Source organism: Neodiprion virginianus, chromosome 3 (genome assembly GCF_021901495.1).
Source record: "Neodiprion virginianus isolate iyNeoVirg1 chromosome 3, iyNeoVirg1.1, whole genome shotgun sequence".
Classification (NCBI taxonomy): domain Eukaryota; kingdom Metazoa; phylum Arthropoda; class Insecta; order Hymenoptera; family Diprionidae; genus Neodiprion; species Neodiprion virginianus.
The window spans coordinates 4,518,432-4,536,879 of NC_060879.1; the positions used below are offsets into that span (position 1 = coordinate 4,518,432).

Below are 18,448 nucleotides of genomic sequence, written 5' to 3' on the forward strand. Positions count from 1 at the left end.
TTAAGGATGAACGGGAATCGCGGTCTGGATGATTAAATATTTCTATACCTGATTCGTAGAGTTTTTAAATTGTAGAAAGGTGAAGTATAAGAAAGCCTGATTGTGAAAAAGGCAGAGCCTAGAATGTCGGAATGTAGAATCGTCGAGATAAGTGAGGAATATGTTTGACGTTTCCTTGGAAAAGTCTGGAAAGTCAGAATATAAAATCGTCAGCATGGATAAGAAATATATTCGTTTCTTAGTCAGATACGAAAATGTATTTGATAGTATTTCAAAATGCAGAAAAATCGAAGTCTCGTCATAACGATTCTATATTCTTGCTTTCTAGACTTTGATCAGAATTCTTACAATTCTATACTTTGGCTTTCTAGACTTTGTCCTTTCCACATTTCGAACTTACTACTAATCAGATTTTCGCTTTTTCATTTTTACTTTCTGAATTTTCTACACATTTTCCTCCACCCAAAGCCGTTCAAAAAATCTTCAGCGTTACATGTCACCGAAATTACGATAGTAAATAGGAATGAAAAAACATTCCTCGTGTTACTCGAAGTTCGCTTGGCCTGATTAATTTTTACCACACATGCAATCAATGTCGGATTCGTGTCAAGAGAGATTAGATCACATCCGACGGTATTCCTAAGGGTCGGATGACTTAAATACCAACGGCATACCTACGCGATTTACGTGTATAATTCATACGGGGTGTTACGGTTACGCCTCGACATTTTAAGCCAAGCTTTCGCTCCCCCTTCTTTACGGTGAGCATTCTAATTAGCGCTTTAAAGCCTGCAGGAACACACAAAGGGGAAACGAGCACAGACCGCATCGAGTGCAGAGAAGGCGGTTATTAAAAGTTGCTGTCTGTGCGGCTCGGGAAATTACGAAAAGAAACTCGAGTAATTTTTTCTATCTTAAAACCGCTACGACTCAGCTGCGGGCGCTTAAAAAGTAAATCTCAAATCTTATTATTACGCCTTTATAACTAAACAAGTTATCGTTGCTGTTCGTTTGTTTCTCTTTTTCCTTTGATACGATAAAATTCAATTTCTACAAAATATTGTGTTACAAAGAACATTTGGAGTTACAAAAACACGACATTTTTTTTATATACGTTTAATGTACACGGTTAGAATTGATCTAGGAATGCTTTTTTTTTCAATTTGTGATAAAGGTTTTGAAAAAATTGATGAATGTTTTTGACGAGATGGAAATTAATAATTCAGGGCTGGTGGCCGTCAAGTCGTCTCAGAGAAGTGACAATATTGACTTTAAGACTTAATGAAAGTGACTCCAAAGTGACTCAAAAGTGAAAAATCTCGTCGGAAATAATCCTATTTTCAATTATATCGTGGTATACGGGTTTTCCTTGTTTTTCGCGTCTTTTTCCGCGTTAAAAAAAATCTATCACTGTACGCGATATTATCAAATGAACGAAAAGTGAACAATAACTATGATTTATAAACCTAATGTCCTTTCGATCGGAACTTTTCGTTACAGAACAGTGTGATCGCAATTGATTTTTCAAAATCAACCTGAAGTTGATTTGTTCGCTAAAAATGTTACGATACTTGATAAAAAAAAAAAATCTTGTCTGGTGGATATTCACGTGCAGAAGAAATTGTCCAGCCAAATTTTTAACGCACGTAACTAAATTGTGACCGAAAAAGTGACTCGAGTGACCATTTTTTGAAGTTACAAAAAGTGACCAACGGTGAGAAAACTGACCGAATACCAGCCTTCGTAAAATTTGATTTAATACAAACGACGATCACTTTTTACTTTCGAAAAAAGACCAGGAGAACTTATATTCGGATTCGAGGATAAAACCGATTTAAAAAAAATCTCAACTCACGATTATTGTACCTCGGACTGTGAAGAAAAAAAATGGACATGAATTATTTCAATAATTACACGATTCCTGATTGAAAAGACTCGTCCTAGCGGAATATTGAGGTGAAAGGATTTTTCATTCCGAATGGAACATGCTGGATAAACGTACCTCAATTACCGTTCTCTTCGATCGGCGAGACGAGCGTTCATCCGTTTCTTTTATATTCATTCATCCTACGTATTATCATTCCGGCTTTAACTCCGTGGAATATACGAGAAATTTTCCGCTTTGAAATTAGCCCCGTTCTTTTTTTTTCTTTTTCTTTTTCTCTCTTTGCAGCTCGAGTTTTGCGGGCTTTTTCGTATTTTATCAATGCTATTTTCACTCGTTTATATTCATGATCGTGTATAATACCTTACATATTAGGCGTAACTTCAACCCTCGTATTAGCCGCTAATTACCGCGTTACCTAATTCCACCAGCCCTAATGGACATCCGACGTAACAATCATTCACGTTCACCTTTTGCCCCTTATTTACCAGGCAGCGGAAAAATAAATTTAGAACCGGAGATATTTTTAACTCAACTTTACCGCTTGAAAATTTGCAAGAAACGTGTCTCCTGTTGTTCAAAGTTTCAGAATCCCAATATTTTCAGAAAACTGACAAAGTTTCGAAGAGCTTTCAAAATTTTCATTTCACGATTTACAATTCAACAATTCATTTTTAATTCTGGCGATTGGAAAATAGCGAGTAAAAAGAAGTTCTCAACTGATGAGATAAATAATCTTGCACTGAGAAGAATCCACATGAATCAAAGTGAGCAAATCTTGTTTGAGCGATTCGAAGTTTCTCTAAATCATATTTTCACCAATACGAATTTCAAATCGTTATCGAAAAAATCGCTGTCAACAAAACTCGATATCGCCAAGTTCGTGCGGTCGCCGTATCTATGTTTAAATTGTATTTTCGCGCCACAATCGGTAGATTAGCCACCCGTATTATCGAGGGTTCCGAGTTCGAGGTATGCGGAGAACGAGGGCTTTGAATTGTAGCCAAGCACATGTGAGCCGGATATTAAGTTCACGCTTTGTTTCCGTTTGCGGCTTTCCCAGAGATTGGTTATCGCGCGGTTTCGCAGACCGCAAGTTAAACCCTGAATTACATATCGCGAGAATTATTGAACAAACGGTTGTTTACATGTCAAAAAAAAAAAAAACGATCGCTGCAAAATTTGTGTTCGTCAATTACTGAAGTTGAAGAATATAGAAAAAAGAAGAAAAAAAACAAAAAAAAAAAAAAAATAACGAAACGTACGAGATGCGTAAATTTCAATCAATACATTTAGTTGTAGAAAATCTGTCGGTAATGTTGTAAAAAAAAAAAATTTTGCTACACGATTCTCTATACGTGCGTTAAAAATTGAACGATTATGCGTTTAAATTAATCGTAGAAAATGGTCGAGTCGTATCAAATTGGTGGCAGTTTTTTCGTTTTTTGTTTCGAAAAAATCTGTAAATTGCGAAAGAAGAATTTGTATCGAGAATAGCTTGTAGATTGGTTATTGTGAATAAATTTTCGTAAAAGCACTTCGTATTTCGGGATTCGAGAGAATTGACGAGTGAGTGAGAGAGAAAGACAAAAAAAGAAAAAAAAAAGGTCCGACAACGGAAAAGCGAAGAGTTTAGGAATAAGAGAGGAGAATGAAAAGAAAACGAATCTCGTTTTCTTTGCTGTATGAGCGCAGAATTTTCGAGCCTGTAATTCCGTGGTGAAATCATGCCTTATTCGCGGTTCCGTGGAAAAAAAAAAAAAAAAAAGGTTCGAAGTTGTTAAGGAGCGTGCCTTGGGAACGTGGTAATTTAAATTCTAAGAAAAAGGTGATTAAGTAGATTCCGCCGCTTTCCACGAGCAATCCTTGAACTTGCCGTCACGAGCACTTTCTCTTTTAACCCATTGAGTCACACATTATTGAGCCGAGTCAATTATCATAACAAGGAGTCGCTGATTATGAGTCTGAAATCAGATTTCAAAAATTCAAGATTTTGGATCCAATATGGCTTGACGAAAATTTCAAATTTATTCAAATACGATCAAAAAAACTCTCGTGCGGAGGTTTTCAGGGACGCTAATTGGATTCGCTATACTGAATTTTCAAAATCTGATTTCACTTGCGTAATCAGCGACCCCCAAAACCCGTGAACAGTTTTTTTTTTTTTTTTTCCGGATTTCATCGAATTTCAAATTTTCGTAATCAGCGATCCTGAGAACTTGTGATTTGAGTAAAACATGTGTACGTGTAGAGAGATGTTAAGTCGATTTGTTTCTAACAATAATAATTTACATTATATCGCAACAATTAACCTCGAGTATTGAAAACCTATTATTGTAATATCAGAAATAGAAAAGAAACCGCAAAGAATTATGTCGAAAAGTTCTCAAAGTATACGAAAAGTCGATATAAAATAGATGGTAAGAATACTTATCACTATGACTAAAAGGGTTAATTTGAAACACCGATCAAAGTTAGACCACCTCCATCCAAAAACTTTTAAGCATCACGTAATCAGTGTAGGTACAGGTACATTCCGTTGAAAAAGCTTCGAAATTTCTCAAATTGTGGAAAAGATTTTCTCTTTTTTGGATCCATTATCTCTGTGATTGACCAAAATTTTGTCGCTCAAGTTTCCATGCAAAGGAAGAATCCAAGCAATTCGGTATCGAATAAATCTATTTTCGATGCGATTCAACTCGCTCGACTCGAATCCCGGTTCATAATTTTATCAACAATTATTTCTCTTCGTTATTCTGTTTCGTTTCAACGCTTTTTCGGCTGACTGTACGCTCTAAAACATCTTCAACTCCAAGAGCGTAAGCGGACGAGACAAGGTTCACCCTTTTAACCCCGAGTCACGTAAACTTTCAACATTTAATGTGTCGGGCTTCTTAGATACACGCGCACATCACGCGGAATTCCGAAAAGGTGTTTCAAGTTTTGACTTTCACAAAAATTGTCGGATAAAAAGCTCAACGATACCTGTTTTACTGAATTTTTCTACTTACTGTAACAAATGAAATTTTTTCTCAGTGTATAATTTATTACGCGTACGTCAGGTAGACGCGATTACGTTGCAGAGGGTTTAAAAGCGTCGCTGTACGAGGTGTTGAAAAATAACCACAACTGAGGACGAGGTCAAGAAGGAAAAAAAGAAAAAAAAAAAAAAAAAAAATATGAAGGGCTGTTAAGTTATGAGGTAAAAAATGAGAGCTGAAGGTGAGCTAAAGATAAACATCACGAGGGTCGAAAGTGAGGCATTTTAATTTCAGGTTAGAGCCGTACGTTTCTTTTTTTCTCACCAAGGTTTGGCTTCTTTTTTGTAACGCCTTTCCGCGAGGGATTAACGTCCTCTTTCCCTTCTCTCCGAGCCCAATTTTTTTTTTTTTTTCATCCACCATTTTTGTTTCACCTTTTTTCCTTCCACTCATATTCGCAAAAATACCCTCAAAATATAGACAAGGAGAAATTGCGAGGATGATGAAAGGCGGATACGTTGTTGTCTCGCATAAATTAGGCACGTATAGTCTCTCGTATCGACACTCGGGTGTGAAACGTACGCCCAAGGAGACAATGTGCAACAAAGCTCTCACGTATCCGCAACTCGGATTGATGTTCGACCCGATTTACATTTTAAAAGCTTTTTTTTCCCTCGATTTTTCTTTTTGTTTCTTCTCTGGGCCTTTTTGTTTCTTGTATTTTTTTTTTTTTTTTTTTCAACCCCTCTATCTATTTGAATTTAAATTTGACCTGGTATTTACGATTCAGAATCACCCAACTTACACTCGCGACACGCAGGATAGAAAAAGGTCTGATAGGCGAGAAAAGTCGTTCAAAAACTGTCTAAATTTTCAACGATATTTTCATATTTTTTTTAACCCTACGAAAAGTATAATCGCCAAGTATTTATTTTTTCGCCAGTTTGTCTCTTTCATTCGTTCGAACCGAAAGGGAAAAACAAAAATTGAAAGTAATTCAGAATCGGAAAAAAAAAAAAAAAAAAGTTTTATTATAATAAATTACGTGCGGTAAATTTATTCATTCTTATTATACCTGTTTAATTTGTGATACTGACATTGTAAAATTTTTTATCAAATTCTCAAATGATGAGATTTATATATTTGTAGGGAAAATGTATAATTGAAGAAAAATTAAGTTTACCCTAAAATAAGATTACAACGCATCGTCGTTGACTAACGGAAATTTTTAAGGCACAGTTTTCTTTTTTTCCTCATACACAAATGCTTGCGTAAAACTTTTATCGAATTTCGAATAATTTTCGATTAACTTTATCCACCATCGTATACGGCTAAAAAGGGATTGTCAAGCTACGTTTAAAGATGATTGAATTAGTAAAAGAATAAAAAAAAAAAAGAGGCTCAAAAAATTGCTGTACCGGTTGCAAAATAAAAAGAAAATGCAGGCGACAGAAAAAAAAAAAAACGACGCAACACGGCGATAATTGATTTAAAATTTCATATATCCGATGCGAATTTATTATGAGTATAGGTGTGAAAAATTAAAAAAAAAAAAAAAGAAAAAAGAAATAAAAAAGTCTAACAATGGTCAAATATCAATTTTCAGGTTATTTCCCACTGCCGGCTGTCTACTGTCTGGCCTGGATGTGCCTCGACGTGCTTTTCTGCACAGCGAGCATAATGCACCTCTGCACAATATCGGTTGACAGATACCTGAGCCTCCGTTACCCGATGAAATTCGGACGCAACAAAACGCGCCGACGAGTCACCCTCAAAATAATATTCGTATGGCTGCTCAGCATCGCTATGAGCCTTCCTCTAAGCCTCATGTATTCGAAGGTGAGTTTAAACGATAGTAATCGATAAACGCAGTTTCAAGATAAATAAAAATGAAACAGAAACGCAGAGCAAATCTCAGGTGTTTTTAAATCTATTTATTTGATGCGGACAGAGCTGGAAGTGACGATTTTTTTTCTCTCTCTCTCTCTCTTTCGATAACCGAAAACGAAAAAAGATTCGTGAGCAATTTGCGTTTCCTAATCAGCGTCTCAAACTTTACGTTTTATAATGTTTTTTTTTTTTTTTCGTTTTTTTACTTTGTTTTATGCAATTTCTCGTGAAATTAATTTCAACATCTTTTTAGATATGCGGAATTTCATGCGAAACCAAACCAACGTCCGACTTTTACAATATTTGAATTTGTTAAAAAAAAATTTTCCAGCCATTGTCCCAACTCTGAATTTTTTTTAGATTTTCTTCTCCAACTACTCAGTTATTTATAAATATTGGAAGTGGTTGTGAAAAGGCCCTTTTTTCTTATATTCTCAAAAGCTTTATTTTCGATTTTAAAAATTTCAAGGCTGCGCCCGTAACGGGCCGATTATTTTTTTTTTTTTTTTTTAGTACTTTTACTTTTTTTTACCAACTTTAACATTGTTTAAACGATCTGGAAATTCCCCAAATATTCTCAAAACTTCCGTTTTTCACTTCGAACATTTCTAGACCGCTTGCATTATGAAATTGATTGAAAAAATTAAACCTGCCGAAAAAATAGACATAAATCGCTCTATCATTCAATTGGTCTACAAATGTTCCAAGTGAAAAATACTATTTTTTTACAGAATTTTTCGAGAATTTTTAGACCGTTCAAACAATGTTATATTACTCTAACAAAGAAAAAAACATAGTCAGTGCTGACAAAGAATGGAAAAAAATGAAAAGTTTGGAATAGAAAATACAGTTTTGAGAATTTTTTGGAGAACTTTTTAAAAAGATCCTTTTCAAAATCGCTACCAATATTTACAGACAATTGAGCAGTTGAATAAAATAATCTGAAAAAAATTCAAGGAAAAGAGACGAAAAGAGGAACGAATCAAAAATAAAAAAATAAAAATAAAAAAATAAAAAGCACACACACAATACCCTGCATCGGAAAATGACAGGTTTCATTTCACGTGTACGCGTGTGCATATGTACGTAAAATTTCTACAATAATTGAAAACGTTTTTGCAACCGCGGCGCGAAATCGCGAAAAAAAAAGAGTAGAATGAAACGTTAAATGCTGTTTCCGAGAGACTGTGTGTGAAAAAAAAAAATTGTTCAGTTTCGTTTCAAGTTCTCCGTACGTCAGTCAAAATTTCAGCGATCAATTCATCCGAACGTATCCCAATTATCTGGTCGACCACGCATTGCGCATTACACACGTATACACATTGGCGGTTCAAGGAGAGGGTGTAAAAAAAAAAAGAGAAAAAATAAAAAAAAAAAAAGAAAACTACCAACGCAAAAAGCCGAAACAATCAAAAAAATAGTTTTCGGCCGATGGCGACCTGAATAATATTGCAACGGGATCAGAGAACGTTTAACGTAACGCTTAAAACGGATTACTGTTTTTTATTTTTTCTTGTAACGAAAAAAAAAAGAAAAAAAAAACGTTACACCAATTTAATTTGATCTTGTTCAACGGTAAGCCGAGAAAAATTTGGATCCATGTTTGAAAATGATCGAGCAATGAATACGAAAAAGTAAAATCGTTGTGCAAGAGAAATTCGTAATCCAGTGCAATTGGTGTATATATATATACATATATTACGAAAAGCAGAGGAAAAGCAGAAGCATCGGCAATAAGACGTTTGAATTACCTCCGGAAGGTCAAAGGTTGGGAGGATTTTTAATTATCGGAATTGACGTTTGCCTCGGGAAAATGTGATTAAGTCCGACAGAGGAAGTCAAGAAACGTTTCTGCAAGCTTCAGCTCAGACAGCGTACGCCGTGCTTCTTTCTTGGCTCCTCGGATCCCTCGGGACTCGGCTGGCACTCCGATCCAGCTGTGCTAGCTTTCGCCCCCATCCATCCCTTGATACATAAAATAATACCCACTCCGAGCCAGAAACAGGCTAATATTATCGAGGAAAATATCACCCGTTAACATTTTTCTCTCTAAAGTGAGAAAAATATTTCTAAAACCCGATTCTTCGACTCGATAGAAAATCATTCGGTCTTATTTGACTGGAAAAAAACATTGTCCGATTGGTTTTCAGAGAATTATCAATCTTCCAAATTGATCGGATTCTTACAAATTTTACGAAATTATTTCACCGCTGTACGGATAATTTTTTCAACTTTATACGGAATTTGTTTAAAACTTCGCAGTAATGATGAGTAATTTGTTTGGGTAAAATTTGGAGTTTCTTCGACTGAAATAAATTTATAGCCTCTGATTTCGGATCAATCGAAAAGTCACGATCGATTGATTTTATTTTTTTTTTGTCAGTTTTCAGACAGAAAAAGCAAGAATTCGTTGAATCCTATCTCAGTCTGACCATTTTTTTCACTTATCAGTGGTTGCTGGGTTTTTTCGTGAGCCGTGATTGAAGTTGATCGAATCAAATCCAATCGAAGAGGAAAAAATCTCAATTACCGCAAAACACAATTTGAGACGGATCGATTTGTTTCTACCACTAGTAGCTAACTTTGTTCGTGAGTAAATTTTCACGAAGCGATTGAAATTCAAACAAAGAGAATAGAAGGAAAAACTTTCAGAATCCGAATAACAGAAACACCGTTTGTTAGAAAAAAAATGTACACGTCGTTATTGGTAAAACGAAAAAAAGAAAAAAAAAAAAAAATTTGATTTTTCGATTATTTCCAGTAATTCTTTCGACCTTAATTACAAAAAAAAAAGCCTCGCCAGAAGCTGTTCGAAATCGCTTCGTTAAGCACTTCATGCCTCTTTCTTGTTACTTGTTGTCAGAGGAATTAAAAACAAGCATCTACAAGTATAATCCGATGCGTAATTAAAACAAGATCAAAACTTTTCAAACTTTTTCAAGGGGATTAATAATAATACGGCGTGGAGTAAAGTTACGTAGATTCGGGAAAAAAAAAAAAAAAAAACACAAGAAATAGAAGAAATGGAAGAAACTCTTTCGACTCTGTTCCTGATTTATCAACACGCATATGCCGTGTAAACGATAAGCAACGAAGGTTGTTTATTTTGAGAGCGTCGACTTCGCAGCGTGTCGAGAGATTTGAGATAGGTCAGCAAACGATGCGATGAACGCGGTCGAGAATAACAACAACAGTGCGTAGTAACGATATTGTGTAAATAAAGCATCGTGAGAGGCAAGAATCTGCGATTACGACTAATCGAAATGACAGGTTATTATTATAAATGAATGAATGTGAATTACATAAATGCGTGTATATTATTTACGGAAAGAATAAGACAATTAGTTTTTTTTTTTTTTTTTTTAATTATCGTTCTTACCTTTCGCTGTTTTCCTTTTTTCTCTCTTCTTCCGAAACGGTTCTCGAACTTTGGTTGGCTAATTTAACCACAATTTTTCCACTAACAATAAAACAAAAAGGCGAACGAGGAAACTCGTCGATACGTTTTTAAATTTCAAGAATTCTTCTTAAACTCACTTGTACTCGTCAAATAAATCATATTACAAACAGATGATTTATTTACACCAATTTTCAACTAGATTTCAAGAAACAATTATCTTCGTACGTGGATATAAAAAATAAAATGAAAAATGAAAATTCCTCAGATTCTAGATGGAAAAATAAACTCGCGACACACTTTTTACGATACGGAAACGTTATCTTTATTATTACATCGTACAAGGAAGTGCGAGAGGATGGGTAAGAATTGTAATGTAAACGGTGCGAAATTTTCATGCTCACACACGACGAATATACGGGATACATTTATTTCTATACCGAAGTTTACACGGCGACGTCTACGGCGAAACTGATTTGTACGGCATCGAATCGGCGGAACCGGTTACAAAGCCGGAAGTGAACAACATCGAGCGGAAGAGGAACAATAATCGGAAAGCGAATGAAAATACGGAGTATCGTTTCTAACCGTTGTTATCGCAAAAATGTTTGTATAATTTTTGCGGTATCGCGGAGTGTTATCGTTACGTTTAACATTCATTGAATAACAAGAGTTAATAATAACTTACGAGGTTGTACAAATTCACCGTAACATCGTTTCTCTTTCCTTTTCTTTTTCGCTTTTTTTTTTCGAAATTAGTATAAACTCGATTTACGAGTAAGCGATATTTCAAAGATTTTTCAATTCGCAAGCTTATTTACGATTATTGTTATCGTTATCGTCATCGTATGTTACATTGATTAAATTCACTACCGTACAGTCATTATACATAATTCAATACATGTTACAATTTCATCATATTTGTGATAAAACGTGCTTCTTTTATCGCTTTTTTTTTTTTAATCTTCGATGTACTCGAACGGCTCCGGAGCTTCGGCCTCTTTTTCTTCGTCTGGTTTTGGACCGAATGCTGTGAAAAAAATTGAGACGACGTTGACCGTTGTTATTTTTCGGGGGAAAAAAAAAAAGAAAAAAAAAAACCGGAAATAAATTGATAAGATACTTGACAAAGATCAAGTTTTCGCTAATTCTGCAATATATCTAATACAATTTAAGACTCGGACTGAGTTTCTTCTTGTTTTGTTTACGTTGCACGAGATTTTCAATCCTCCAAAGTATATACCTCACATAGGTAACAAATTTTAAAAATATCAATCTTTAGGTACATGCAAATACTCAAGTTTCGGTGAAATGTGTTTTATCGAATAAGCGTGCACGAAATCATGACAATTAACGATTGGCTTGAAATTAAGAACGTTTTCTTTCTTTCTTTCTTTTAAATACAAAACTCAGATCACCTGAGAAATACGTACTATAAGTATTTTATTTCTCAATTTAAACACCGTTTCATTTCAATTTGTACGATCGAAGGCCCGTGAGTGATTTTTGAAACAAAAAAAAAACCGAGAAAAATGATCCTTGAAACAAAAAATGGAACTTTATGAAGTTCGTAACGTTGATGTAACGATACATGTTTTGGAAAAAAAAAAAAAAAAAAACGACCTTTCGAAAAACTTGAGGATTGTCCGGATTTCAATGAAATTTGACAGAGAAAAAACTAGCGTTGATATTTAGAGAGGAAAAAAAAAAAAAAAAAAAAAACTGAATACCTTCAAAACCATCGTGAAGATTCAAAGAAAAATGACGTTTTTTCAACGTTTCGCTCCGGCTTACCAGCGACAGGTTCTACGAGTTCCTCTTCGGTGTCCGGCTTGATGTGCTTGACCATGACGATTCCACCAATTCCGACATCCTTGACAGGAGCGTACTGGCTTCCGGGAACGAGAGAAATCAGTTTCAACTGCTGACGCATGATGCGAGCGGGGTTCTGCAGTATCTCGAAATTTGGTTCGGATTCTTTCTTTTCCTTCTCCTTCTCCTTTTCCTTTTCCTTTTCCTTTTCCTTTTCCTTCTCCTTGTCCTTCTCCTTCTCCTTCTCGCTCTTCTCTCCACCATCGTCCTTGCTGCTTCCCGCGGCCTTCTTGTCCACCTTATCCTTGTCCTCTTTATCCTTCTTCTTATCCTCCTTTTTCTCCTCCTTCGTCTCGACCGACTCCTTCGTCTCGGACGGAGACGGATCCTTGCAAAGGCGTGGGAAATAAATTCTAATCCGTAACGGGACGTGATTGAGAAGCGATATAAAAAAAAAAAAAGAAAAAAAAACAAGAAAAAAACAAGCATAAAAAAAAAACCGAAATTAAATTTCGTGCGCGTATTCTCGTAAAAAATTATCCCGTGTTTCGTACGAAATTTGCCCTTTATTTATCAACAGAAGCAAAATTTTTGCCAATCGTCGGCGAAACTTCACGTGAATATGTTTGAACAGTGTCGAATAAAAAAAAAAAAAAACGAACGTTAAAAATTCAATTATTTATCAAATTTTGTCGACTGTCCAGAGTTGCTGAATTTGTTTAATATCGATTAAAAACGATCGAATTTTTTCCTCAACCATGCCGAAGCGTGAAAACGAAGAATACCGAATCGCTCCGAAGAGTTTATAGACTCACCACTTCCATCTTCTCGTGAGAATCGCGAGCCCGTCTTTCGGATTCGCGTCTTCGAGCACGTGCGGCGATGCTGAGAACAGCGGTGGTGACTTTCTCCCTTTCCTCGCGTTTCTTTTCCTCGAGCGGTGCCGGATAGGCGTAAACACTCGGTCGAGCATTCGAGCGGATTTCGAGCTTTGGCATTTTTAGCTGCGCGTTCAGGGCGATCAGGCAGGTCGGCGTGAAAGCCAAAGCGAGGCAATGGGCCAGAGGGAACCAGTACCAGTATTGGGTAAATACCAGGGCACCGACTACCGCCAGCATGTTCGTGTGTCCGGTTCTCGACTGCAGAGATACCGTCACGTTTCGTCCGCCTGCAGGGCGACAAAATTGCCGTTTTATACGTTCTTCGACACTTTTACGGAGTTTGGGGATATCGATACGAAGCGATAATCGCAGAGGATTGATCTGTCGGGCTTTAGGAAGTGAATTCATTGGCGCCGAATCCGAAACTGTTTTTTAAATACTTCTAGCACGTCTGGTTTTCCTACACATCGAGTTTGAAATAACGAACAATGCTAGTTTTGAAGCCATTTTTTGAGAGCTTGAGACGAGTGGTTGTTTCATTTGCAGCAAGAGAATTCGTCTATACTGAAACCGAATCTGTTTTAAATATATTTCTAGCATGTCTGGTTCTCCTGCAAATCGAGTTTGAAATAACGAAAAATGCTAGCTTTTGAGGCATTTTCTTTTTTTGAGAGCTTGAGACGAATGGTTGGTTCATTTGCATCAAGAGAAATCGTTTAAGCTGAATCCGAATCTGTTTTTAAAATATTTCTAGCATGTTTGGTTCTTCTGGTAATCGAGATTGAAACAACGAAAAATGCTAGCTTTTGAGGCATTTTCTTTTTTTGAGAGATTGAGACGAATGGTTGATTCACTTTAAGTAAGTGAATTTATCGATGTTGAATCGGAAACTTTTTTCAAAACATTTCTAGCACGTTTGATTTTCCAGCAAGAATAATTTTTCAACATTTTGTAAAGAGTTAATACAGAACGTTGTACAAAAATCTTTCTAAATGAAAATATCGGGATCTTATCGCGTGAATTTCTCAATGCGGAATCAAAATCTGTTTTTAGATTATTTCTAGAACGTCATGTTAGTTTTTTTATTTAGCGAACGAATCGCCGTGAACAAAACGTCTCGTCAAGTGACCTTTTTGCTGCTCAATTCAAAACTCATTTCAAAATGTTTCTAGAACGTCTAGTATTTCTGTAAATTGGGTTTACGAAATACGCAACGAAATGCTAGATTTTCAACATTGTTTGACAGAGTGTAACTCGGAAATGGAATAACGTAGAAATCTTGAATGATGGTGACTTTTTGGCACCTCTCAAGAAAATAAAAATCGAAAACAGATTATACTGGACTATAAATTGCAGTACCTAAAATTCAAAATACATTTTAACTTTTGCTCAAATTTTTGTAGGTCGTAAGAATCTTGGAATCATATCTTTATCTTAATTCCCAGTTCAATGGAAAAAGATCTCTGGGTTTATTTAAAAGGATGAAAATTTTCGAAATAATTGTACGTGCAGTGCCTCTATGAATATTGTGCTACGGAAAAGAGCACAAAATTGGATAAAAACCGTAAGCGGAGTACATGAACATCGATTTCGATCTCTGAATCGAAACATGGCTGAAACCGATTAGAATAAATGCGTCATCATTAAATTCCGAAAAACATTCATAAAGAATTTTGAGCGATAAAGTGGTGGAAGATATTTTGCGCGCACGGCTTACAGTGTGTAAGAAATACAAGATGGAAAGAATTATTGCTACATCATTGAAGCGAAATATCAATTAAAAAATATGCAAAACAGTAGAACAATATAAAATAGCACAATTTGAAAAAAAAAAAAAAAAATAGCAACATTTATGACAGTTTCTGACAGAGAAAAAGGTTCAGAAGGTGGAGAAAAGATAAAAAAAAAAAAATCTCCCTCCAAGATGAAATGAAATTCTCTGAATATTTTTAAAGCATATTTCACGTATACTCATTTATTCTTCATCGTTGAAACAAAAAAGGAAAACACAAGAAGGGAGAAATAAAAGGACCGTAAGAAGCAAGATAGAAGGGTGAAAAAAAAAACCGCGAACAAAGCGTTGAGAGAAGAAAAAGAGAAAAAAAAAAAAGGAGAAATTGCAAAGAATTATGATTCCTGAAAAAGACGGCTATTTATTCGATTGGTGAATTAGTTCTGAATAATAAGTTTCGCCCGCTTTCTCTTTCTCTCTTTTACCTCTTCGCGCCTTCAAGCGAAAGCTTCATTAACATTTTCCGGTACCGAGATCCTTAGGGAAAAAGAGTACTGGGCGAAGCAGCCCGGGGCATAATAAATTTCAAGTCCAAAGTACGAGATAATCTTGAAACGTCAAGAAAGAAAGGGAGAGAGAGAGAGAGAGAGAAATGGAAAAAGAGAGAATTTATGCAAAAAAAAAGAAGAGAATGAATTTTGCAGTTTCATTTTTTAATCTGGTTCTCTTCGTAAACCAAAGTTTCTCTCAGTTTTCAAAAAAGTCGAAGTTCCGAGTTCTAAATTCGTTTTCGAGTTTGAAAAAAATATTCTCTTTTCCTCGTCCAGCGTCCTCGTTTTTTTTTTTTTTTTTCATTTTCCTTTTCCCTCGTCTTATCCGCGCGGACAAGATAATCTAATAATATTCTTACCGGCGTCGATGATTCCTTGGGCCAAAATCGCGCCGAACTTTGCCATCACGTCCTCGTGCTTGTCGACGATGACCTTTGCGTAAAGGGCACGGAAATCTTTAACCCTTGGGCAGGTGGCTTCGGTCTGCTGTATCAGGATCATAGCCGAGGCGATCAGCGCTCCTTGACGGACGAAGTTCACAGGATCGTTTGTCATCGGGTCCAGCAGAGCGATCGCCTCCTTCAATCCCGTTCCCGCGCATGCAATGCCCAACGCCATTGCAGCCCCGTATCTAACGTGGGGGTTGTAGCTTTCAGCGAGAAGGGAAACAACGCTGGGACATTGTTCGGGGGTACTGAAAAATATTCGAGAAAGAGAAAAAAAACAAGTTAATTTCAATCGCAACAGATTTTTTGCTGATATTCAAAATTGAAAGTACTTTTCAGAGATTAATCTTTAAATTTTTTGGTAATTCTGCGTTTTTTTTTTTTTTTTTTTTCAACACTCACGTCTCAGTACTATAATACGCAAGTTTCCACAAATCGTTGAATCCTTGTTTTTTATTCGAATTTTTCTAATTTGTCGACAACAGTTATTTGCACGATGTTGTTAACTTTATATTCCGTTATTCTTTTTCATTCGTGTAAATAATTATATAACTACAATTCCCATGTAAATATTGGAAATAGGATTATTTTTCGTGGATATACATTATAAATTAGAGAACACGGTTATTATAACGATAAACATTAGTTTGAATTTACCGAACAACCGGCATCAGAAATCATTCAATGAAACGAACGAATGTCTCGATTTCCAACAGTAACAAAATAGATTCAGCTTTGAATCTGTCGGGTGAAAATTATAGACGCGATTTCTTTTTCTTTCTTGGTTTTCTTTTTTTTTTTCAACCCTCGGTAAACGAAGGAAAAAAAAAAAAGAAATTAAATTTGAGGGTAGTTAAAAATGGAAATCTGACGATTTCGTTGTTCTTCTGTTTCAGGACGATAAATCGGTGCTGGTAAACGGAGCCTGCCAGATACCTGATCCGCTCTACAAGCTGATCGGCAGTATAATATCGTTCTACATTCCGTTGGGAGTGATGCTCCTGACCTACGCATTGACGGTTCGTCTCCTCGCGGAACAGCGTCAAAATATTGGCGGAGGAGCAGGTTGGTCTTCAGGGTGGTTGGGTGGGCCCCAGGGCACGCCTGTAGGAGGTCAGTGTATTATCTGTACACTAACCTGACGATAATTACAAAGGCGATTATGTTAATCTCGGGCCGATCCTGACGCTGATTATACTGACAATTTATAACGCAGGTTGGAACCGATCAGGGATGGAAATTTATTCGGATATTTAAATATTGTCAGGCTTTTTTGTTTTTTACATTCAAGTATGCCCGGATTTCAAAAAAATTTCATGTTCTTGAAATTCAATGCGACCCGCGAGTTTTGGATTATAAAAAATTGAATTAAACGTAAAAATAGAAAATAATAATTTATAGATCGCGAGTTATAATGCGTCAAGCTTTTTCCTTTATTTTTTATTTTTTATTTTTTTTTTTCATCAATATTACGTCTTGTATAAAGCTCGAAAAGTACGACGTTCTATAGCGAATGAATCGAGGTGTTTCTTTTTTCACCGAAACAGATCATTCATCTATAATTAATATGTGTGACCTCATACGTAAGTTAAATAAAAAAAAAAACTACGTTGTTTTGTCCATCCGCGTTTCATAATTACTGTCAAATTAGTCAACATAATGGATGACCTAAAGCAGAAGTTGTAAATTTGATACACAGATTCAATCCGATCGCAGGTGAGCAATTTTTAAACACCACGTAACTCGTACACGAGACAAAATGTTCGTTAAACGATACTCGTAACGTTTTTGAATAGTTCGAAAATAAAAATTCCAACCAAATACATTATGAATTTCATATTGGCAGTCGATCAGATTTTAATCTTTAAAAATTAACTCCCGCTTTCGCTTCTACAAATATTGCGAAGTTAAATTCAATTCGACCAAACTCAGTTTGCAGCCACGTTTTTGAAACGCGATTGTTTACATAATTTTTTTTTTTTTAAATTTTTTTTTCAATCGCCATGTTCCCTTCTTTTCTCTAGTTCCAAGCGTTTATCGCGATATCTTGTAAAAATGCGTCGTAACAAAAGAGTACAACAATAAAGAGAAAAAAAAAATCAAAGTCCGTAATGAAAACGTTGAAATTGGCATAAAATTAATTTTTTTCTTTCTTTTTTTTTTGTTTTTTTTTTCGTTTCCATCATGTACAACATCCACGTACATAGAACGCGTGTGACATTCACCGTAGCACGTGAAAGTCATGCGACATATACTCACTACACACGTAATACATATAAATACGTGTTCTATACAAGCGAGTGAATCCTGACATTAATTTTCACGCGACGTTAATTAATCTCAATTAAGTTCGTCAGTGTCCCGCAATTTATGCACATGTATATGCGACTTTATTATATGTGTACATAATAAAGTCCCTATTGTACACCCAGACACGCCCCTTTTCCTGAAACCTCACCACTTATCGTTTTGTTTCGTTTGGTTTCGTTTCGTTTCACCGAAAACACCGCAGATATTCCGCTTCTTCGTTAAGTATTAAGTTCATTATTATCAATAGGCAGCGCTTTAGGTTCCGAACATCATTCGCGTTAATAATTAACCCGCCTTTTTCACCCCTCTCCTCGAATTTCCGCTCTCGCCGAGTAATCGCATCGCACACAATTAACCATCGTTATTTATTTCTATCGTTACTTCCAATCTTTTTCTCACTTTTTTTATTTCTTTCTTCATTTCTATTTTTATTTCATTCAAAATTAATGTTCCGAGTAACTGACCGGATTATTGTAGCTATATTGGTTGAATATTATTAGAGAGAACAATTTGAGAGACGCAGCTGGACGAAATAATTTGAAATTTGCCAAATTTTTCACATT

General features: G+C 35.7%; 2 protein-coding genes across 3 annotated transcripts in view; one reads left to right on the forward strand and one right to left on the reverse strand.

The window, feature by feature from the left end:
- Nucleotides 1-18,448, forward strand: part of LOC124300659 (5-hydroxytryptamine receptor 2A) — a 78,620-nt gene that overhangs the window by 47,749 nt on the left and 12,423 nt on the right. The window contains exons 3-4 of one of the 2 annotated variants that reach the window (XM_046754958.1): nucleotides 6,473-6,705; nucleotides 16,472-16,688. In XM_046754958.1, the coding sequence (XP_046610914.1) occupies nucleotides 6,473-6,705; nucleotides 16,472-16,688 (450 nt within the window). The remainder of the gene's footprint in view (nucleotides 1-6,472; nucleotides 6,706-16,471; nucleotides 16,689-18,448) is intronic. The other variant, XM_046754959.1, reaches the window with a different exon arrangement.
- The window catches only part of LOC124300658 (26S proteasome non-ATPase regulatory subunit 1), a 66,209-nt gene continuing 58,831 nt past the window's right edge, over nucleotides 11,071-18,448 (reverse strand). Inside the window, exons 11-14 of the mRNA XM_046754957.1 lie at nucleotides 15,489-15,823; nucleotides 12,781-13,133; nucleotides 11,948-12,353; nucleotides 11,071-11,183 (exon numbers count right to left, since the gene is read on the reverse strand). Coding sequence (XP_046610913.1) covers nucleotides 11,113-11,183; nucleotides 11,948-12,353; nucleotides 12,781-13,133; nucleotides 15,489-15,823 — 1,165 coding nt within the window. The 3' untranslated portion in view covers nucleotides 11,071-11,112. The remainder of the gene's footprint in view (nucleotides 11,184-11,947; nucleotides 12,354-12,780; nucleotides 13,134-15,488; nucleotides 15,824-18,448) is intronic.